The following is a 24,372-nucleotide window of genomic DNA, read 5'->3' as shown; positions in this document are numbered from 1 at the left end:
AATTTGCATGTGGTTAAATAATAACAATAATAATAATATTGCGAATTTGGGTGAAATCCTTGCAGAAGATTCAAATGTATAAATTCCCATTCAATTTTTTTAAAAAAATTTACGCCTTACAAATACCCTCACAAGCTGCCATGTTGAATTTGACGTCACTTATTTTAGCGCGAAAGCAAGGTGTGTGGTGTAAACAGATCAATAGTCGGCATTATGCAAACAGCTCTCCCCAGTATCTGAACGCCTGGAACATGCTAAAGAGCTTCCTTTCCTGCATAGTTGTAAGCCATGCAAAAATACATGTATCTTTGAATTAGTCTGCACCTTCCTTAAGAAATTAGAAGGGCCATCCTGAAATGCACATCAGAGTGTATGCACAGTAAAAAAAGGAGGCACTGTCCATGACACCTTTAGCCCATGAATATGCATTTGTAAATAATTAATATAACATAGCTAGTAAATCCGCGTAATCAACTTCAATTGCACGAGCATGCTTCATATTCCCATTGTGCAGCAAACAGATGCCTCAACAGGGTGCAAAGAAAGTCAGCTTTACAGCTTGCCCTTCGGGCAAGCTGTGGCTTGCATGTACTAGCCCAAAAGTCATTTTAACTAGTGTCGTCGCAAACGCGTTAACTCGTACACCAACAAAACATAATTTATTGACGAAAGCAAGTACGTAAGGTACGGTAAGGTAAAAGACGAATGTAACGACAAGAAAAACACTTAGAACTTGGAACTTGACTTAGAAGCTAGACTAAAAAACGGAACTGAACTTAACTAGAATAAGAACTTGAACGACTTACGCAATATGACCAGCAAAACAAAACTAACAAGTAACCTATATATATAGCATTATGCAAAATAAAACTAGCGAGTACGAAAACAACCTAAGAAAACAAAGAAGACTAATGAACGAGAAACTAAGTACAAAGGGCAACGGAGTGAAAAAACTAATAAAAGAGGAACAAAAAACAAGAACGCTAATGACCTATAGAAATACGTTACGCCGACATACAAAACAACAAAAAATCTAAATTTTAGCGCCTACATACCGGCCCCTAAATGCAAAGGCGGAAACTTTGCGTTTACATATATGTGAAACATTATAAGGCGCATGGAACTAATAGATAAACTAACACTTAAGAGAATTAAATGTCTCTTTAAATCTATAAGACTGGGAAAAAATGTCATATACGCGGTAGATTTGGAAAAGACTTGACTTTCTATTCAATTAAAGTGTTCCTTCTGAAGGTTCACAAGATTCCAAAAGGCATAGCTTGGAGATGGGTCGAAGTAAAGTTGAATTCTTCGTCCGAACTTTCACACGACGGACCAACTGTTGCTTGTCGGGAAAAACTTCTGTGATACGACCAATCGGCCACATATTCCTGGGTGTAGATTCATCAACGACGATAACGATATCCCCAATTGCAAAATTTCTTTCAGGTTTGAACCACTTCTGTCTTTGTTGTAGTAGAGGCAGATATTCTTTTTTCCAACGTTTCCAAAAACGTCGGCCAAATATTGTACCTGTCGCCATCTTCTTCTTGATAGGGTGTCGTTTTTCTCAAAAGTACCAGGAGGAAGAGGCGTGTCTTGACGAAGAAGAAGCAAATGATTTGGTGTAAGAGGTTCCAAATCTCTTGATCATTTGTGACTGTCGTTAAAGGTCTTCCATTGATGATACTTTCTGCTTCACACATCAGGGTCTGGAGGCTTTCATCATCGAGGTTCTGTTTTTTCACCAAGCCACCAATAATCTTTCGGGTCGATCTTATTAGCCTTTCCCACACACCACCATGATGAGAGGCCGATGGCGGATTGAAGATCCACGTAATTCCTTTCTGGAGAAGACTTTGGTGGATCGCAGCCTGGTTCCAGCTTTCGATCATAACACGGAGCTCCTTTTCGCCTCCAACGAATTTTGTACCATTGTCAGAGCGAATTTCTTTCACTTGACCTGTTCGGGCGATAAAACGCCTCAGAGCGAGAATAAAGGAATCAGTGTCCAATGAGTGGGATATTTCCAAGTGAACAGCTTGTAGTGCTAAGCAGGTGAAAATCACTCCATAGCGCTTCACTTGGCTCCTCTTTTGGCGTACAAGAAACGGGCCAAAATAGTCTACTCCTACGCAAGTGAAGGGAGGCTAGCCCGAGGTGACTCTTGCAGGTGGTAGATCTGCCATCTTTTGTTCGCCAGAAGAGGCATGACGCCTTTTGTAACCAAAGCAGGAGGATAGTACGCTTCTTACGACGGAATTTGCGCGGATTAACCAGAACTTTTCACGCAATAGGGCTAAGACGTATTCTATTCCGGAATGACTGCTTTTCTCATGAAAATGGAAAACAAGAAAACGAGCGAGATGAGAATCCCTCGGGATAATGATCTGATGCTTCGAATCCTCAGACAGGGTGGCTATCCTCAGTCGTCCGCCAACACGGAGGAGGCCCTGGACCATTATTGGATCTAACTTAATGAGCGCACTTGATTTCTTGACGGACTTTCCTTTCTTTAAGGCTGCTATTTCTTCAGCAAAAGCGATTTTCTGGTTAAACTTGACGATCTCTTGTTCTGCAATCTCCAACTCTGGAAGTGTGAGCAATTCGCACTTGGACTCTCTAGGAAAACCATAGAAGTCTTGTCTGGCTTCTCTTTTTCTCTTAAGAAATCTTCTTTGGCAGCGAAGACACAGAGCGATAAACTTTAGCAGTCTGAACCAAGACGAGAACCGCTCAAGGATAGAAACAAGGCTCGCGTAAGCTTCGCTGACTTGGACAGCAAAGGAAGACGACTCGCGTTTAACTTCGGGATCATCCTCTGACAATTCTTCAGTATTTCGGGCATGTGCCATCCAATCGGACTCCGGTCTTGAGAGGAAAGCTGGCCCCTTTATCCAACGGTCGTTCTGAACAAAAGACTCTGCAGTGACTCCTCTTGACGCGTCATCAGCAGGATTAGACTTGGTATCTATGTACCTCCACTGTAAAGGACTGGAATCTTCTCCGATAACGGAGACACGGTTGACGACATAAGTATGGAAATGCTTCGATTCGTTTTCGATGTAGCGTATCACAGTCATGCTATCCGTCCAGAAAGTGATTGTGTCAATGGGCATTTCCAATTCTTTCTTCAACACTTTATTCAGGCGAATCGAATCGCAGCTGCTAATTCCAATCTGGGGATAGTCGTCTGTTTCAGAGGAGCGAGGCGGGATTTCCCGATGAGAAAAGAACAATGAATTCAACCAGCCGAGTTGACGAGGCGAAGATAAGAAACTGCTCCATACGCAGACTGGAACGCCATCGAGACGAGTAATTGTCAGGAATCTCATCGTCCCAAGCAAGGCCCTTTCTACACAAATCTTGGAGAAGAAGTTTGGCGGGTAAGATGAAAGGCACAGCCATTCCTAAAGGATAATATATCGAACTGACGATAGATAGTATTCCACGCCTTGTACAAAGTCGCTCCTTAACGTTGACCTTGAATCCAAACTTGTCGTTCTCTACGCACCATGATACGCCTAAGGCTCTCTCGGTGGGAAGAGCATCCTCGGCTAGGTCCAACTCTTTGACATCTTTGGCTCTGTCGTGAATTGGAATTGACTCTAAGACTTTCCGGTCGTTACTGACCCATTTCGTCAAACAGAAGCCTCCTCTCAACATAAGCTTTCGTAAGTCATCCACGTGCTTAATCGCTGCACTACTTGACGGCAAAGATTTAAGGCAGTCTTCAACGTAGAAATTTCTCAAAACGGTATTGACAACATCGGAGGGAAATTCATGCTTGAGATCTTCAGCGTTCTTGCGAATTGCGAAGTTCGCACAACCAGGAGACGAGACAGCAGCGAACAAATGTACTGTCATTCTGTACTCTGTTAATTCTTGATTTAAGTCACCAGAGGGCCACCACAGGAAACGAAGAAGATCGCGATCAGCTACTGGGACGCGTACTTGATGAAACATAGATTGAATGTCTCTCATCACTGCAACTTGATCCTGGCGGAAACGAATCAGCACCCCTACAAGGTTATTGGTTAAGTCTGGACCTTGGAAAAGCTCACTGTTTAGGGTCGTTCCACGGAACTGAGCAGAGCAATCAAAAACAACTCTTAACTTCTCCGGCTTCTTGTGATGATATACGCCATGGTGCGGTATGTACCAAACCTTGCCGTCCGCTCTTCTGAGGTCAGCGAAGGGAACTTTCTCAGCGAAACCTTCTTTAATCACACCTTCAAGAGAGGTAACATAGTGTTCTCGGAACTTTCCATTCCCCAAGAGCTTGCGTTTCAAATGAAGAATCCTTCGTTCTGCCTGAACTCTATTCCCCGGCATCTTCAGGGACGGATTCCTCGAAGGAAGCGAAATCTGATAACGACCATCTTCGCACTGCATGGCTGAATCTTTAACGATGTTCATGAATTTCAGATCATCTCTGGATAAGCCAACGTCGTCACTGAGGGATGTATCAGCAAAGTCAGCACAGGCAACGCACATAGGATGAGCTTCCATGGATTTCACAAAGAAACATGAGGGGAAATACTTCAACTTTCGTCCGGTGGGGCCGTTAATAACCCAGCCAAGGTCCACTCTTGTCGCATATGGACCTCCATTAGCAGCAGGGATAACTTCTCTGGGCTGAAGGGCGTCAGGAACACTGGCGCCGATCAACAGTTCCACTTGGGAGTCTAATTCTGTAAGCTCGACGTATCCTCGTAAATGTGGCCACTGTTCTACGTCTTCTTGTTTAGGGATTTCATCTTTTGAAACTGGCATAACTGGTCTCGCTAGCGTCTCATGCAGAGGAATGACAACGTTCTCATCAAGGTCAGAAATTTGCAAATCCTTAACAATAAAGCTGTCCACTTCTTCACTTCTTCCCATGGTTGTCAATTTGAGTTTCGTTTTCTTGCCACCTATTCCTAGACGCTCCTGAAGGCTGAACGAGCAGAAGGTAGAATTGGAACCATTATCCAAGAGCGCATACGTTACAATGACACAAGGACGTCCTTTGACTTTTATCTTCACGGGAACAATAGGCAAGGCCGTTATGGAACCCTCCAAAGACGTTAGGCCACAGAAGTGCGGGGTACTTCTCTCCTCGGAGTTGCCTTGGCTTGTGCTATCCTGAGATCGAGTCTCACTTCTCCCAACAGGTGCATCACTAGGAGATTCTGGTTTGGACCGTGTGTGTCTCTCTCCAAATTGCTCTACGTGCATAACTGTGGCATGTGGTCCACCGCAGTGGTGACAAGGTTTCCTCTTTTGACATCCTCTGGATTGATGACCAGCTCTTAAGCAAGCGATTTTCATTACGAAATCAAAACGATCTTGATTGGATGCTTTCGCGAAATCAGAACAATCGGACAGATGGTGGGAGGCACGACAGAAGAGACATCCTTTGGCAGTTTCAGCTGAAGCAAACTTGCTACCGGTTGACGAAGATACGGGACGTACTTGACTGTCAGAATTCTTTTCAGAAATGGTAGCGAGACTTAAGAGAAAGTCCGCGTTAGATTCGACCGGTCAATCTGGGCCAATCGTTCGATTTCCTTTAAATTATCAGCAACAGACAAAGTTGATATAACATTAATGAAAACACATTTCTTTTGGTTCTGAACTTAACAAGACCCGAAATTTTGAGGCGAATGTTCAACCCCCCCGAATCCCCGAAAATCGACTTTTCACCGAGTCGAAATTAACCCGTTTTCGGATGTTTGCCGCCGAAAGAATATTAATCTGAAAAGCCTTACATTTATACCACGAACACATACACTATACTACTTTACAAATATGGTATATAGAACTCATATTATTGAGAACTTTTAAAAGGAGGGCACCTCAAACATACCGATGTTAACGATTCGTGCACAGAGCGTGTCAAGTGCTGCAACAAAAACCAACATTTCTCAAAATTCTGACTTACTCTGGAAGTCTCGTGTATTTTTTTCAAAGAGTACTAGGATAGTGTCCTTAAACTACGGAATAATATTTAGTGGCTCTCTATACTGCCGCAACAATTTTGGGCAAATCTCTTATTTTCCGACATGTGTTGTGTGACAGCGATGGCATCCCAAGGCAACAAATTTCGACTTTTTCTGTCTTGACCGCAACTTAAAGTAGACAAATACGTTTTAAAAGGGTAAAAAATTAAAAACATACCTTAAAAGTTCCACTGTTTTGCCTCCAAGACTTCATGTTTCACCGATTAACTGTCAGCAAATTTGATGGCCGCGTCACGGATATCGTGACACGGGATCTGTGTTCTTTAGTTCGCTTGCAGGCGACGATCATGCTAGCTAAAAACCTGAACATCTCTACAGAGTTCCGTGAAATTAGTTACGTTATTCAACCGGGCACCCTGCCGACCAAACAATTATCAGCTGCAGAGAAAGATTTTTGGACGTTGCAGAAAGGCTTTTGAAAGTTGTCGTCGATCTTTGTTTAGATATAACCGCTGATCGCAAAAACACTTCCGTCTGCGAACAGGAAATGAGGAATAACTGGACATGGGCCAATTTTCTCCTTGATTTTTTAAAAAATAAACAGCATAAAATCAAACTGGGTTTTGTGTTATGACTCTGTTTTTTGTTATTGTGTAAAAAAAGATGCGTTTTATTGAGTATAGTTGTAACACACTGACGTGTCTCTATTAAACATAAACAATAATCTCTTCGTATGTATGACTAATCAGAACAACGTAGTGCCGGACCGATCGAAAACCGAAATTTGCTCGTTTGCCGTTGTGTTGAACACCAAGTGTGGTCCTAATAGAGGTGACCATGACACAGTGTTCCTTCGCGAATGTTGCAGTGATATTTCTAATCACCTGCGAAGTTGCCATTTGTCACGCGAGAACTGATGACCGAAGTTGAACTTACACTGGCTCGTGCCGGGCTATTTGACCTCGGAGGCAATAAGGTCAAGGAGGTGAACATATGTCCCAGGCACAGAAATAATCTTGGCAGGTACTGGCAGCCTCCACGAACTTGCCAGTATCCTGAACATACTGGGAAGGTCAAACGAGTTGATGGCGACAAAGTGATAAATTTAAAAACATCAAGAGAGATTTATACTCTGCATGGTGAAACAGCACAAGTGGGTTCGCGTGAGTTGTTAAAATGTTTTTATTCTATTTTTAAGTACGGACTTTTTGCCTCTCGTCTCAGTATCTATTTAAAAATTAATTATTACTTTTTTTTTTTCTGTCGCTGGTTTAGCGTTTTGTACGGCATGCCGAAAAAAGCATAAGGGGAAACTTGAAGTAGCGACGTGGTTGCGTGACCAAGAAGACTAGCCGAATGGTGATTGTGATGAAAGTTCAGACTGATGGTAATATAACTAACTTGAAATAAATTAACTTTCTGGGATCCTTCCTACTTTTTACCTTTGTTGACTGATTCTGGTGGGTATATTTCTATCTTCCCTATATATACACCGTCTCCACAGCATCGTCCCATACCCCTATTTGATTTGAAGACGATAAAAGCTAAGATGATAAAACTCAACTAATAATGCAAGAGCACGTGTATAATACGCATAGTTTACATTCCGCATGCACTGTGTTGTTCGGTCGTTATGAGTAATGACAGCCTCTATAGACATTTCCTTTGGTATCACCATTATATTCATGTTAGAATATTTTTTTGTCACTAGAAGTGCCAAACAAGAAGCCATGTTAGCGATAACCACCGCTGGCCTAAAACGTGCGCGGGCTCTGGGGACGAGATTGCTCCTTTCTAAGCGCGCGCTTGAACGGTCATTCAGCAAAATACTCTCCACAAACACAATCTCGTCCCCAGAGCCCGCGCGCGTTTTAGGCTAGCGGTGGCCACACGTCCACGAGCTCTGGGCCAGGAGGGAGGGGTCAACTTCGGCTTTTCGCTATCGGATTGCTTGTCCGGATGATGCGGGCCATCGTGACGTCACTTCCTGTAAAACCCGGGGAGTTTGAATGATTGATAAACTACAACCTCGCCAAATTTTTTCCTTGGATGATCAGTCAAATAATTCTACGCCAGGCCATCAAATAATCATAGCTTTGTATAAACCTATTACCATAATACATGAAAACAGCAACATTGCTCATGAAATTAATATTTCAAGTGTGAAAACACGCAAAAGTTTGACACTGGTTGATAGCAAATGCGACAAAACAGAGACGGCCTACGCCTCTTTGAAGAAAGATAACTTGAGAATCCAAAAGAATTTAACAAGGAGGGAAAAGTGAGATCTTACTGTGGTTTAGAGCTTTCGACTGGCCATTAAAAATAATTATCTTACAACTTAATAAAAATGATCAGTGGGTTTAAACGCATTTCTCCGGTACTGTTTGGTCGAGCGCTCGCGAAAAGAAAGGCGAAAAACATTTTTTCTTAAGCTATCGGAAAAGCTACGTTGCAAAGAAGCCTTCAATACAAAGTAATTTGCCAGTTGGTAATTGTTAATGGGCAATGGGGTTTGCTTTTTTTGTTTAATTATCTCACAAAAACAGGAAAACATGACAAGACTTCTCCTTGCGAGGCCGAGCGGATGACGCCAGCTTCAAGGCAAAATCAGTCCAAACATTCTGTATCTAAACATCAAAATTCTAGGGGCAATGCACAAGTTTTTTCCTCGCACGTTTAGAATTCATAAGGAGGGTTCAATTATTTACTGGACTAGTACTTAATTTTAACTCAACTTCTACTCTTACATCATTTTACTAATGAAAATCAACTGAAACACAGCATTTATCGTCTCCTTGGCTCATTTGTTTTGTTGATCATTTCAGGTGATAAGTTTATTTTCGTGACAAGATGTATCCGCATCAGAGATATAGAGAAAGCTGGAGATATTGTGAATATGTTTGGCCAGAAAACTGAGCGCAGGAGTACGCGATTTGGTGTGAAATTTCGAGAAAGTTCTCACAAAAAGTAATGATCAGTTCAAAATAAAGTCAGTTTCCTCGGGCGTCCGCATGTTTTGCAAGCTTTTTTAAAATTCTAGGTTGCTTAACAAAAGTCTTCTTTACAAAGGTTAAATGGCATGGGTAAATTAAAATAAGCTCCTTTGAATCATCATTTTGTATCTATCCATCATTTTAATAATGTTAGAGGCAAAGTTTATAATTTCAGGTCAAGTTTCAGCAATAAACACAAACTTTTAATTTTCACTGTTTTTTCACTCGGCGAAACAAACGCACTGATCATTTTTACAGTTGAATATGACCTACTTATCTCAACTGCAACGTTTGCACTAAGATTTGACCTCGTCCCGAGCCAAATGTCAGTTTCACCAGTACTTTGTATAATTAATAAGATGTGATTTTTCTGGCTCGGACAATCTCAGCTTTTCCGATCAGCGCAAGTACACGTAACTCTTCACTGCAATATTTTCAGTATAATTCATGAGTTGAAAATAAATGAACACTTACCTATATCGAGAAAAGTAGATTAAAAATCTATTAAGCAGGAAAACAGACCCCATCCGGAGCTTGGCTGGGAAAAAAAGTCGTTTGATGCAGCAAAATTATCAGCGCCATTTTCGAAACTGGACAAAATCCCGCGCTTCACAGGAAGTGACGTCACGATGGCCCGTATCATCCGGACAGCCGAGCCCACGAGTTGACCTCTCCCTCCTGCCCTAATCAGAAACCGGAAGCAAGGATCCTGCTTCCGGTTTAAAGGGGGATATTGCTGACCGAGAGAAAGACAGCCTCTGGTAAAGAACATCAAAGGCCAAGAAAACGAGTAAAAAAGGTGACAACCTCCATCCCTCCCGTTTGTAAGTGATTGTCATTCATGTGAGACGTCCTTAATAACAAAACAACCAAAACAAAGGCTGCGTAAAATCTGGGTTTGTCGGCGATTTGCTTCTCTCAACCGCGACAAATTCATTTTGCACATTGTCAGGTCGTTTTAGAAAAGCAAACATTTTCCATAGGCAGGGGCAAAAAAACATATATAGGTTATGGCGATTAGAAACCATTTGTTGTACTTTACTCATTTGGAGTTACACGTAAATTAAGCTTGTTTTCGCCTGTAAAATGTAGTTTTTAACACTTTAAAATGGGGGTGAATATACGCAGTCTACGCAGTATGAGATAGCCAAGCTTTTTCATGACACCACGGTAAAGTTAATAGCGAAACGAAAATAGAGCCTGGTCGGAGGTTATATTAGCTTTAACCTAATTAACTAAAACAGGGTAAAGATTTTCAAACAACATTCGAGACACTTCAGCAAGATATCGTTCCTAACCTGATTGCCGTCGACGACAAATACCAACAAATGTTTACAAACGTAAGCTTAATTTTTTCCGCCGTGAAATTTACAAACGATAGGTTTCACAAGATCAGCTTTTGCTTACCCAGATACCATGATTCCAGAATAAATACAATAAAATGGCAGAAGTACATTTAATAACAAGACACAACTCTGTAAACGTTCAACCGAAATAACCAGCAACTTAAAAATCTAAGCTTATCAGAAAGAGCGGCAATTTTTTTTCAATTCACACACTCAGCACAACTTAAGAAACTCACCCTGAAAAAAATTTTATTTACCTGCACTCGATGTGGTTTATCAGTCCTATAAGCTGCAAACTTACAAAGCTCAGAAATGAACTGTTGTGTAAAGAGTGACAACGATCGCTATTCCAAGCGTTAATATTTTTGTCTTTCTCAGTCCGTCCGCTTTCTGAACCACTTTTTGCGCCAAACATTCTTGAATACTCCGCTTTTAACGCAGTGGTAACAAAGGCCGTTGGTTTTCCTTGTTCAAGTTCAATTATGTTTCCGCTGGGCTGCTGATAGAATATCTGTTCCTGTTCAACAAAGTAATCTTCAATAAATTCTGCCCCAGTCAGTTCCACTCGCAGACTCCGCGGTGCGAATGGATTACAAGTTTGCTTCTTTCAGTTCCTTGAACAGCACGAGAAAGGCTGTTAAACTCTTATCTGCTTCAGACAATGTTGAGAACGATTTTAAACGGCCAGCATGGACTATGAACCACATTTCAGAGTCGATAATTAGAGGAGTTTTTCCGAAAATCGTCAGATCCATCGTTAACGTCGACCGTCGCAAGTGTCATACTGTCATTCAGCTTTTTACAATAACTGTCCAAATTCTCGCGCGCTGATTGGCTCGTAGTTATTGTCTATAAGAGTACAGACAATAAAAATGACGTCAGATGTAACGCGCCCGCTTTCTCAACGAAAAAATAGCCAATCCCGCTCGTACTTTTTCCATGTTATTGTAAAAAACAAATCGACGGCAGTTTTCTATGGTCTATACTCTTATAGACCATAAAATGACGCCATAAAATGTCCAAAGCTTGGCAGTGAAACCACTCACCTGCGGCTCGTGGTTCCACTTGAGTTTTGAACATTTTTTGACATCATTTTATGGTCTATAAGAGTATAGACCATAGGAAACTGCCGTCGATTTGTTAATTGTTAAACGCTGCAACATATCGCGAAGGTTTTCGCGCCTTTTTCGTTTAGTCATGTGATTTGACTTGTTATCTTTTTCGTGTTTACTCACTGCAAAAAATAAGAAGCGTATGAAAATTTAGTTCCATTTCGATTCTATGGCGGTTTTTGCTTCGATATCTTTGATAGTCTACTTCTTTTCTTGTTTTGAAACCTCCTATTCAAAGACGCTTCCGGTAAAATGTAATATCTAATCAGATTTCGATTTGCTGGATTTTGACATTGACTAGCCCAGAGATCTTGCTTCCTTGGTGCTGACCAAAAGGAACCCAGCCTCTGGGAACGAGATTGCCACAAACACAAACAAAAGAGAGATTTAGAATCGCATTTACGGAAAATGTCAGATTCGCATTTATGTTTTCTTGAAAAAACGAGTACATAGGGCTAGATAAGAATAGTGTAAAACATTTCTGACCTTTCATGCTAACGAAAAAATTACTCAATTTTACCGACAAACCGAAAACAGCGAGCGGCTGTGGTCAAACGTGGTCACGTGGCCTGTTCTGTCGTTTGCCGTAAATCTCTGCTAATGACTTTTATTAAAAACTGGATCATTGTATAATTCAATTCCAAGGATGTGATTGGCTTAGCGGGCATGGTATATGAGCCATTATACCATACCCAAGAAATAGTGACCGTTAAATTGTTATCTGGTTGTTCTTGCAAAGCGAAATCAGTAAGACCTAGTAATATTTTTTTTATTGTTTTTAATTAAACTATTATTCCACTCACGCTTGTTGGATATATATGAGATTATTAAAGCCAATTCGCTCGTTGGCTATTTACCATCTCATATCCAACGAGCGCTCGTGGATAATTGTTAATAACAAGCAGCGGTTCTTTCACTCGTGCCAAAGGCCCACAGAAATGAGAAAAAAATCTTGGGGTATATACTGTAACCTTTGCAACAATTGTAGGCAATATATCCAGATTAAAGGTTTGACTTCATGAAAAGATGCTTCTTCTGAACGTTTTTTTAGAAGGCGGTCTGTATAATAAAAATTCAATTCGGACACGCTCAGGGAACCAATCATAATACTTGTTTTCGATGTGGAAAAAGTAGAATCTATACATAGTTATTGTAAGAGTGCTTTGGAGAATTCACCAACCTGAAAATTGTACCTAAAGTCTATTTTATGCTGGGTAATGTTTTCTTAGAACTTGCCTGACAAAATTGTTGCGCTGTCGGCGCCTTTGCAAGAAAAGTTGCACAGTGTAATTTGGCCTGAAATGAATACGTCTCTTGACGCTTTTGTTACAGTAAGTGTTGCACGATGTAGAACTGACCTCTAATTCTCGCAAACATTGCGGCAACGACGACAACAACAACAACAAATTGCGAGACGTGTTCAAGTTAGGGCATGTTACACTCGGCAAGTTTTTCTTTTTTTGTAGGAAAAATTGTTTAGTGTGGTCGACTCATTGTCCTCGAATGTACTGGGGCGAGAACAGTAACGAGGCTTATGCAGTGACGTCATCTTTAAAAAGAAGGTAGAATCCAGGGCCCAAAGAAGCCAGGAATGGAAACGTAGGGAAACCAGGCTGCGAGATTTGTTGTCAGTGGTACCAGTACCCCCAACACAGACAGGATAACAAATTAACAGCCCTTGAATCAGCTGTCTGATTTGTCTATCAAATCATTGACAAAGCCGGTTTGTAAATCTTAGTAGAATATTGTGTTTAACGATTCAAAGGAAAGCTATTGGAAGTGGTGCTGTTTATTACGCCGTACAAGTTGGTTCTAAGGTTCAGGGCCCAGTTGTTCAAAGGCCTGAACCCTGGGTTAACGTGAACTTTGATTCGAGTATATTTACTAATCCATAAGGATTGGTCCGAAAGATTTTTGTCCCTAAGTTTTGCCTTAGACTTTTCTTTACCATTAGCTTAAAATGAGCCTTTAAAATAATTTTTAATGGGCGAGATGAAAACCTCGGTTAACTTTTAATCGTAGATTAGCGTTAGTTCGCTTTCGAGCAACCGACCTCAGGTCTGTAGATGAAATTAAACCTTAATTATAACCATTCAAATGAAAGCTATCGAGCAGTACATTCTTGTGAGGCCGGTGTCGTTTTTGTATGTTTTAAATCCGTATCTCATCACTCTTTGGGGGTAAAAACTGAGTTGACTCTTTCTCTGCTGTAGATTGCCAATGATCATGTGGCCGGACGAAATGCCATAATACTCAAACTAACGACGGTGTAACTCTCTGATTTTACTCAGTATTAAACCCATCATCATGCTACGGCAGTGAAAAAGAAAAAACACACCTCACAACGAACACATTAAAAATATATATCACGCTTTTCCAATTAGGACATGCAATGAATTGTAGTATACCTGTACCTTTCAAAAGCTCTTTTTTCATTAGACCCTGATAACCTTAGGGTTCAGTTGCGAGCATTGTTTTGTTGTTCGTTCTTTTGTCCTCTCGACCAACTATTTAAGACGTTGTACAAACAGTGCAGGTCGCCCAATAAATTGATCATAGGAAGCCGCATTCTAATCGATCGTATTCTAATTGATCAAGCACTTAGGGACAGTTATTAAAAGACAGTTTAAACGGTGTTTAACAAGACCACGTTCTAAGCCATTTTCAATTTTGCCAATAATCATATCTAAACATTGTCTGCTGCTGAAGGTAACAAGAAGGCTTGCGTTCCAGACTAGCAAAAAATATTTGTCTACTTAAAATAGACCACCCATTGACAGATTTAGAGGCCCACTGATTGTCTTAAGCCACGGCCTAAGTTAGCCTCTGTTTAAATAACTGGCCCTTTGTTTCTGAAACGAACTTAAACAATGCCTTTTGTTCAAAAAGTACTGAGTCGTTTCTATGACAACTTGTTTGTCGAACCTTCAACAATCACAGGCTCTAACAATAAATAAACTTTGAAAAGCCTTTGCATCAGCGGTTTACTTATCGCGAAAACACACGAAACCATCTGGCCTTAATCCTTAGAAAAATAAAAAGCTTTTAACTCACAAGGAAAGAGATTACGTTGCTTTGTTTGAGCTTTTAAACCTTAACCACTTTAAACGAAAACTCCTTAGCAGTCTTACATCCATTAAAAATAATTATTAGACCTGCAAACGGATTGTCGACAGGTTTCACGGAGAGATCAATTCCTTATTTCTCCGTAAGGTCTCAATCCAATTTAAAGGCGACAGTTATTGAGAATATGAAAACATTAACTCGGGGAGCTTGCCTTAATAGTCTTAATCGATCTTAAGTTACATGAATCAGAGGATGTCCAAACGAGATAAAATGTTTATTTTTATAATTAATAATTTTTCCAGATTTAAACAACAGTTGATGTGGCGTTGGCCCTATACTAATGACAAAAATATAAGACTATCGAGCAATACTTTCCTATGGTTCTGTTTATTAACTAACTTTTGGTCCGTTGGTGAAATCCTTAAAGGGACAGTATCACGCTATTTTTTAGTAACACATTGAAAATCGGAAAGACGCTATTCGGTTGATAGCGGCCAAGATATAATGACAAAATTCCATTAAAAGACTATCAGAATGCAAAGAAACTATCCACGTATATTTTCGCTGCCAGATGACCAAGATAGAGAGGGGTTCAAATTTGAAAACGTCTGGCAGACGTTTTCAAATTTCGCTGTTGTAACGCACTAAAAATCGCCGGTTGTACTATATTTTGGTTCAACCTTTCGTCTTAGAATCACTATTAATATTTCTTTAAATTAGCGATCGAGAAATTAATTAACACAGTGTTCAAAGTTTAAATTTAGTGAATTTTGGCCAAAAATCATGATATCTCAAATTGATCTCCCATGATACTGCCCCTTTAAGTGTGATCGTTATATATAATTGGATAGCAATTTACTGTGGTGCTGTTTATTGGCTGTCCAAGGCAGTTTTATCTCTCGAGTCTGTGGATGAAAAATTAAATTACTGAACCGAACTTTCGGTTCTGTTTCTCTTCCGTTTATCACGAGGAAAAATTTTACATTCTTTGGTAAGGTTTAAGTTTTAGTTCGTAGAGTAATGGTAAATTTGAAAAACACTTTCAGTAATTAGTCAGTAATGAGAATTCATATAAAGCATTGAGCTTAATCGTTTAATTCAGCTGCATTGACTCGAGTCTTCCATAACAATTTTCCGCGCAACTGAGCAACCGACAGGCGAGTCAAACAAAAGTTGGCCCAGCAACACGAACATTTTGGACACAGAACAAAGTTTACTGATCACTTAATCACAATCTTGAGTCATTGTGGACTACCTTTGTAAAACAGTACAATCGATTTAACCAGGAAACTCATTAAACCAAAGTAAAAACTCTGCGCGGTGCTTACGTTTACTTCACTTAAGGCGACCGAGGTTCTACTGAGGTGCCAAGTTTGTTGAGAGCTACTGTCATTCGGGGTTTCACTCCATTTAGTGATCTTATTGCCAGAGAATTGTTTTCGTCTGCAGTGATCTATGGAGGACAGACGCGATAGTTGCACAGAACTGCCATCGTTGCGTGGAGTTCTTAAAAAGACAAGCAGCCAATTAAGGCGGCGATCGTCTCCACCACAACCTTTTCAGCTTCCCTTCGAAGACGACAACTGCGGCATGAACACGGCGGCTCCGAGTTTTGAAAACTCGTTCAAGATGGTCCCCGACATCACGTTCAATTCCGAACGAGCCCGAGTACTCGCCGAAGATATCTTGTATAGGAATTTCCACGGCGTGAAGTATGAGCAGAAGAAATGTAAGGAATTAGTCGTGAAAGCCAGCGAGGAACTGAAGGAATGCGTCAAGGGTTTGGGATGTAATAGATTCAAGTTTGTTTGCGTGGTGTACCTTGGATCGCTGCATAGCCAAGGAATGGCCATTACTAGCCGGTGTGTGATGGATCAAAGATACGACAGATGTACAACTGCTTCTTATCGCAATTCTTCTCTGTATGTTGTAGCCACGATTTATGGCGTATTTTGCGAGTAGCTACTAACACTTGCGTGGCCATGGATTCGGTCACAGAACGTTTTTAAAAGAACCCACATCTTAATAATTCACACGAGTAATTTTCCGCTAATTTCCGGACATTTTCGGGTAATCTTCGAAAACATTGCGATGCTCCGTCATTTCAGAGAACAAATGTTAATTAGCTTGAACGTAGGAGCTGCTCGGCATATCTTCGGGCAAACTTCCGATGATGATTCGGTAACCTTCGGACGTCCTTGGGTGGCCGCTTTAGCTGTTTTTAGAAGTGGAGTCAGACATGCTTTTTTTCGCCTGCTTAGAGGCAGCACGAGCTTGACTTCTTTAGGTTGAGTTTTGCGCCGGCCATTGGACGGCAGTCAAAAACTCGAGCTTTTCTTCCACTTGGAGGAGCTTGGTGCCTTGTTATCGATCTTCGAACATAACTTCGGGTGATGTTCGGAAACCTTCGGACGTATTTCAAGTGACGTTCATGTTCTGAGAAAGCGGAGACCAGGTCAAGCTTTTCACCGCCTTGGAAGATACACCAATTAATGTATAAATGTATATCTTTTTATATATTTTTAATGCAAGTTGATTTGTTTTTAACATCTTCGCCAGTTGATAGTTGAAAATAAGTAGGAGCAAAACTGATTAATGAATTTAAGTCCACGGAAAGTTGTTACACACACTGGCGTCAAGAATCCATATAATCTCCAATCCTCTGCTCACAGTATAAGGCTTGGAAACCTGTCACTGTACACTCGCCACAGAATTTGAACATCATCAATTCACGTCCGCCCACACTCGGAATTCGAATAACATCGTCAATTTTTTTTTTGTATAAAAGTTTTAATGCAAGGGAGGGGTGGGTGGGGGAGGGACAGAGAAGTGTCCTGCCCTGTGCTATGCCCTGAGGGGGCATACCGTGTCTAAAAACGGGTCGATTTCTTTTTTTTCTTTTTTTTTTTTTGTTCTTCGTAGTAGCTACAAGTCTGTACATTAATTTATGCATTAAACTCTCCCTCTCCTACTCGGGATGTATTGTTCTGATTGTCTTCAACAAAAGCAGACCAATCTAAATCCTTTTTTGTCGTTTATATTGCAAGGGAGGGGACCCACTCACCCCTACTTGTGTGACGTCAAAGCATCGTTTGATTTATTTATCAAAACCGGATTAAATTTGGCGCCATATTGTTAACATGTTGAGGACTCAAGTGTGCCGTTTTCAAACGGAAATTTCACCATTTTGAAGCGGTGAATCGAAAGAATAACTTCTAAGAAGCACTCGACATTTAAAACGGTGGAAATTGGTGAGTTCTTGGTGAAGGAATCGTGCTTTGTTTGACAGTCTTAGAAGCACGATGGCAGACTGAAAAGAGGTCATTGAGAAGCTTACGTTTTCGTAATGGATTTTCCGCAATTTCCGGTTAGACCCAAAGAAGCGTAACACGGGGGAAACAGCGTAACGCGATCTTCGTGACTCAAACTATTCTATTAGCAAGGATAGTTTTATAAATCTGCGCAGCATACAGTTGGAATAAATGAACTAGTCAAAGCATCACGCGTAAATGCCAGTATAGGCATCTTGTTTTTTTTTTTTTTCGTATCTGCTCTCCAATCTTGTCAAGACTATCAAAGCAATTTATCGAAATCTACTCTTAAAATGCATTAGCAATTGTCTAACAGACTATCAGAGATAATTTAGCAATTGATCTCTCTTAGCCGCAAGTACTTGAAGTCACACGTTCGACATTGAAATGAAATCTACCGAGCATAACATGGAGAAGAAGTACTCTTTCCTCTTTTGTTTCATTGAATTCTAGATTATTATTATCACTATTAAATTTTTATGGGTAATCAAAGTTTTTAAGAGTGACAAGAATCTACCTCAAACAAATGCTTTTGTAATCAACACGCCTGGATTGGTTTTTGGTAGGATTAAAACAATAATTAAGCTATTTTTGTTTGCTCTCGACAACTGAATTTGAATTATAAAAGAAGGCCAATCAATCGCCTGGCTAACTATTGTACCGCCGAACAAAAGGCTCTTCTAAGCCAAAATAAACTAACGCTATTGCCTGTCAATCATAAAACGAAACCTGATGACATTTATATCAAGGGAATATTTACAGTAGTCACTAGTCGGAGAGTAATTGACTAAAATAACTAGTAAAATCACGCACAAACAGGATTACTGAATATTACCAGCTGGAGTCAAATATTTTAGCATATTGTCAAGTTGCGCTTGATTTCCGTACCATCAGCATATTTCAAAATGGAGCAGTTAACGGATTATTTATCGAGTTTTACTCTGCGTTCATCTTCATTCTGGTTTGCCGTGCTTTTGGCTGTAGGAGTTGCCTTCCTCGTCCAGTTTGTGATCGGCTGTATTCAACAGAGGCGTAATGCAGCTAGATCAGTCGCCGGTATACCTGGGCCTCCTGGTCATTGGCTTAAAGGACACCTCGACTACGTAAGCTTGTCTTTAAACTTTTTTAATTAGCTTTGTTCATTCCTGCTAATATTACCTGAGTACAATTTGACCAATTTTCAAACAGGTCAACTTGAGAATCGAGTACAATGTAAGCTTACTAGTATTACAAAAGAAATAGCAGTACGTAGAAGCTTGCTAGAGAGCTCAAGTGAGTCATAATTCGGGATTTCATCAACGGACAGTCAATCAAATGACACGGTGATTTGGCCACTGAAAACCGGGCACAAAGAGCTTGAATCTGGGTTTACCTTGGTGTAAGAACCTGACAGGTTTATCTTTGTGTTGTAGGTTATTGTTTTCCTTCTCTGTATTGTTTCGTCATTTTTGTTTTCTATGTTTTACGTCAGCAGTTCCTTTAGAAACACAGTTCCTTTTAGAAACTAGTACCCTTATCTAATGTAAATCGAAGTTTAGTCTTTCTTTGGCAGACATTATTGTCCTCCCGAAATAAAATGAACCTTTTTTCCAAAAATTAACTTTGTTCGCAAGCACCACCGTGACAAAATAAAAGTACCGGATCCTGTAGTGAAGGATCTAATCAGCAAAAAAAATTGTGGAACAACTAATCTAAAAAAGAGCAACTGAGGCTGATTTTGCGGCCAGGGAAGTATATTTTTCAAACGTACCCTGAAGAGGAAAGGCTGTGCCTTTCAAAATATTATAATTCCCTGACCGTGAAATCAGCCTTGCTCATTTTTAGATTATTGATTTAACCAAAGGTCGTAGTTATTGTTACGCGGGATGCCCTGGGGCAGATCGCGTCAAGGTTTCGGTCGAGTATCTTTGTTTTGTTCTATACTGCCAGGATAAACCTGTGAGATTTAAGTACAATTCAAAGTGCCGTTTCACTTTGTATATGTACTGGAAAATTTTCGCTGATTTCATGCCGATCACGCTTATGCATTTACGTACACCGGATTTACGTACGGGATCCGGAAGATACATCGAGCTGTCTATATCATTACTGGGCAATATTCAGATTAATGCGTTTTACAGTAATCTAGAATAGTAACTGTCATTCTAAATATAAAATATGAAAACGGAATCCTATTTATTTTACAATTCATAAAGTTAAGAAAATAGTAATGCAGAAAATCCACAAAGAGGGGGCCGAATTCCCGCACCCTCCCTCCCCCACGCAATGAAATATTCATCGTAAGGCTTAGAAAGACAGACTTTAAGAGGACTTTTTGAAACGATTGATTGCATTTGATTGCATAACACCATTCGGAAGACGATAAAAAAAACTTTTTTAATATACGAGAAAAAAAGGGGCCCGCGGTCCTCCCCCACCCCCCGCCCACTAAATCCACCCCTGGCGATCGATATTTATTTATGGCCCTAAAAATAATCGGTCACGTTACAGATTTCAGATTTTTTTATTTATGCACGCACTATTTCAATAGTTAAGTACAAAAAGGAAATTACGATACGTCTCAAAAGTAACATAAAGCCACAACATTATGATTGAATTACATAAATCATCAAAGGCAAAATGTGCGCTGTGACCAAAGGAGCTTAGGCTTTCGAGTTGGTCACTGTCACGTGCAGCTAACTGGCGTATAACGTGCAACTATAACTAAGTAGCACAACACAAAAGTTGATTTCTGCAACTAGCATAGGGGCACATTCATGAACTAGAGATCAGCAGATGTTTTTTCGCTCGAGTTTGCAAAAGTATTCCATTACTCTTGCATTCAGCGCAAACTATTCAAAATCGTCACAGAGGTGGTCTTTTAAGTGGGTCATCAATAGGTTATCATAGGGGAGGTATTTACATCAGGGAATGTAGATATGGTTTAGGAACGGAAGGAAGAGAGAGTTAAAAGTTTTGGACACACTGGAACAACAGATAAATATAGTCCGCCACTGTGTTAACGCTGTACGAAATGACTCTGTGTTGTTAAGCATCCGAGCAGGTTCCCAAGTGGGGTATAGGGCGGAGACAAAAATCGAGCTCGGAGTGGTGTCCCTATACCGCACTTCGCACGCCCGGCTCGCGGATTCTTCTTTTCGCCCTATACTCCACTTGGGTTCAATGGACTTCACCCGATAGCATCGATTTACAAAACTAACCAGGAGATATATTATTGGTATTCGCGGAAAAGTTGACAAAATAGTTCCAGAACCTCTTCTAAAGGAGTGAAAATTATACATGGCCAGAAATGGAGGAACCGGTACCGTTTGCAACATCTTACATGGTTGATCGAGACGGCAAAGAACGAACAACAGAACAATGCTCTCAACCCTAAAAAACAATGCAGCTGCAGGTTATCAGGGTCCAGTGAAAATAGAGCTTTTGAAAGGTGCAGTTCTTCTGCAAAATGCCCATTCAATGCACGGTTTAGCATATTTTATGATGGGTTCGTGGAAATTGGTGAAATTTAGAACAAATTGATGTTAAATCGCGTCGAAGTTTTATAGCGCCTTCATTTACTAAAATAAGTTATTTACTATAATAAAACATTCTGTTTACAGGCGAGATTTGACGGAGCCGGCCTCGTATTTCACGTGAAGTGTGCCACTGAGTTCAAGACTTGTTATCGTCTGTGGTTCGGTCCTCTAAAGTCGGCGCTCATTCTCTGCCACCCGGACACCATTAAAGTGATTCAATCTAGCAATGCACCGAAGGAGAGATTTGTGTACAACCTCGTCAGACCGTTTATTGGTAAGTGTTGTTTGGTGAAGAAGACACTTGATCGAGGAAGACAACTTCTACTATATAAAACTGTAAATGGTTTGAGCCCAGGGCCCAGTTGTTCGAAGCATGGTTAGCGCTAACCCGGGTTAAATGCCATGACAATATAGGTTAACCAATAGTTAGCGCTAACCATGCTTCGAGCAACTCAGCCCAGGAGTCATGTCATAAGTACGTAAATTCTGATCATCCGGCGGGTGGGTGTAGTCCTGGGAAGGACTGTTTACATGATACCAGCGCGACTTTCATTCCGGTACGAGTTCTCTCCGGTTACACGATACCAGCACAATATCTCATACCGGCGTGAGTTCACCAAGGTCACTGTACCGGAGCGAGATTTTCATTCCGGTAAGAAAACTCATTTCGATGTCACGCTCCCGAGGGTCTGGAACGGGTAGCGCATGCGCAGTGTTCGAAATCCAATCCAATTTGGCGTCACAATCGGTATGAAATCACAATGTCATATGGATCTCAAACTCACCCTGTTGCGAGTTTTCACATGTAAACATCTCCTTATACACCATGGTGAACCCAACGGATAACTTCCGCGCGTTCTCATTAGACCAAACCATACACGTGGTACATTAGGGAGCTTAAGCAACGACGACGGCGACCGCAACGACAACGCCACGGCTCTGCGCATGCGTTTTACATTTTCCGTTTTACTTTTCCGTCCTCTGCAAAACAACAACGTGAAATGACCACATTTAAGGTTTTGTGGAGAACGTGAACGCACGACGGTGAATTTGTTATTTTCTTTTTTAACTTGTACGCCACTCCTACCAATTTGGTTCCTGGATAGTTCGCCATTTTTGTAAAAGTTGAGCGAGTTGAAATAATCGCAAAGTAGCACAAAATAAATAAAGTTATATTTTCAGGTGACGTTTTCGTTGCCGTTGCCGTCGTTATATCAGACGATAACAGTCGCCCGATATTTTTCGACGAGAACAACATAAAAAGAACGTCATCATAGGTTGATAAAATATAGTAAACTGGTTAGCTTGCGTTTATTGGCTGTAATCACACCATGGTCACTACTTGTTGTTTTGTCTTTTCCACAGTAAAGCGCGTGCGTTTCAAAAATTAATCGGAGGGTTATAAATAAATAAACCCCTTTCCGCCTGGCAGGTATATCGGATGATAATGCTCTTGGCTGAAAGATTATCCTCAAAATTTGCAAGTTACCCTCGAAGCTTCCCTTCTCGGCCAACTAGGCGCCACGTTGGCTATCTATCATTTCGTATCCAAAGTGCGCTCGTGAAATAATAGGCTATTTCCGAGTTGCTTTGAGTCTCATTATGAAATTGGAGCTAACTGCAAAGTTTTTATCATGAAAATTAGTTTTCATTCATATTCAAACAAAACTAATTTTTACATGAGAAGCTTTGCACTTAGCCTCGTTTTCATAATGAGGCTCACAGCAACTCGGCAATGCAATTGTTAACTATCCGAGTTTAAGCAGCCAATCAAATCGTGCGAAAAACAACATCCACCGTTTCTATTTACACTCAAAGTCAATATCGTGTAAAAAGAAACAATCATATCGCGTGATGACTTCTAGGAGGACTTCCAGGAGTTGCTCACGATATGAGTTGATTGTTTTCTTTTCAGGGGATGGTTTAGTGACGTCCGAAGGTGACAAATGGTTCCGAATGAGAAGACTTCTCACTCCTGCGTTTCACTTCGAGATCCTCAAGCCATACGTCAGGATTTTCCAGGAATCCACTAATATTCTTTTGGTAAGAACGCAACAAAGCATTTGTGGAACTTCTTAACAATGACTGACAACTCTCAAATGAGTGGCGATTTTAAATAGAAGTTAACTATTAAATAGGCCATTTTCGAGTTGCTGTGAACCTTTTCGTCAAAAGCAAGGCTAAATGCAAAGCTCTCTACGTGAAAATTAGTTTTGTTTGCATATGAATGAAAACTAATTTTCATAATAAAAAGTATGCACGAAGCCTCACTTTCATCACGAGGTTCAAAGCAACTTCTATATGGCCTATTGTCATGGCAGATTTCTAAAAAGAGTAGGTGAATTAACGCGTCAGCGGTCGGCACAAGAAGTCATGTTTGGGTTGCGTTCGATTGCCTTGTTCTGGAATTGGAATAAAAATATTGAAGAAAAAGAAACCCCACATGAGAGGTTTTAAGAATTGTTGGAACACAAAATGGCTCTTTCTGTAAATTATCGTGTATTAGCGAAAGTTTGCAGATACGTCCTCCAAAATTTACCTAAAAACAGAAATCTAACAGCTATTCACTTCGTTTCAAGGATGAGATGGCAGATCCACAGAATGGTTACTGAAACAACACCAAAAAATAAGACTTGTCCAAGACAACTTGGCCGGATTTAACTTTCATTGGTGTGGGGGAATCAGATTCATTTTTAACTATACCGCGGGGCATTTGAATAGTTCATTTGTTTTCACCGAGGAACATTTGCTGGTTTGTTTTCAAAAATGCCCGGGTGTTTGGCCGGGGGGGAGGGGAAAATGAACGGTGGATGAGTTATTTCAGAAAGAAAGTAAATTAACCTGAAGGAGACAAAAAAGATCAAAATTATTTTGATGAAAAGTGTTTTCTTTGTGATCATGCCTGATCATGGACAAGGTGTAACTGCCTCTAGTGGACCCGATGCCTTAACTCAATTTACCTTATGTTGCAGGAAAAGTGGTCCCTACGGGAAAAAGGTCAGGTTGAGTTGTTCCATCATGTGAGTCTGATGACCTTGGATTCTATTCTCAAGTGCGCTCTCAGTTACAGGAGCAACT

General features: G+C 40.6%; 1 protein-coding gene across 3 annotated transcripts in view; it reads left to right on the top strand.

Annotated features, from left to right (window-relative positions):
• The window catches only part of LOC146468683 (cytochrome P450 4F4-like), a 61,385-nt gene that overhangs the window by 28,530 nt on the left and 8,483 nt on the right, over positions 1–24,372 (top strand). The window contains exons 1-5 of one of the 3 annotated variants that reach the window (XM_085124500.1): positions 12,323–12,356; positions 18,761–18,879; positions 21,379–21,568; positions 23,210–23,337; positions 24,267–24,372. The exon at positions 24,267–24,372 is cut by the window's right edge and continues 16 nt beyond it. In XM_085124500.1, coding sequence (XP_084980626.1) covers positions 12,338–12,356; positions 18,761–18,879; positions 21,379–21,568; positions 23,210–23,337; positions 24,267–24,372 — 562 coding nt within the window. In that variant the 5' untranslated portion in view covers positions 12,323–12,337. Of the gene's footprint in view, positions 1–12,322; positions 12,357–18,474; positions 18,880–21,378; positions 21,569–23,209; positions 23,338–24,266 lie in introns of those variants that run through there. The other 2 variants (XM_085124498.1, XM_085124499.1) reach the window with 2 other exon arrangements.

Source organism: Pavona decussata, unplaced genomic scaffold (assembly GCF_977016875.1).
Source record: "Pavona decussata unplaced genomic scaffold, jaPavDecu1.1 SCAFFOLD_130, whole genome shotgun sequence".
NCBI lineage: Eukaryota > Metazoa > Cnidaria > Anthozoa > Scleractinia > Agariciidae > Pavona > Pavona decussata.
This window is presented reverse-complemented; position numbering and strand designations above follow the sequence as displayed.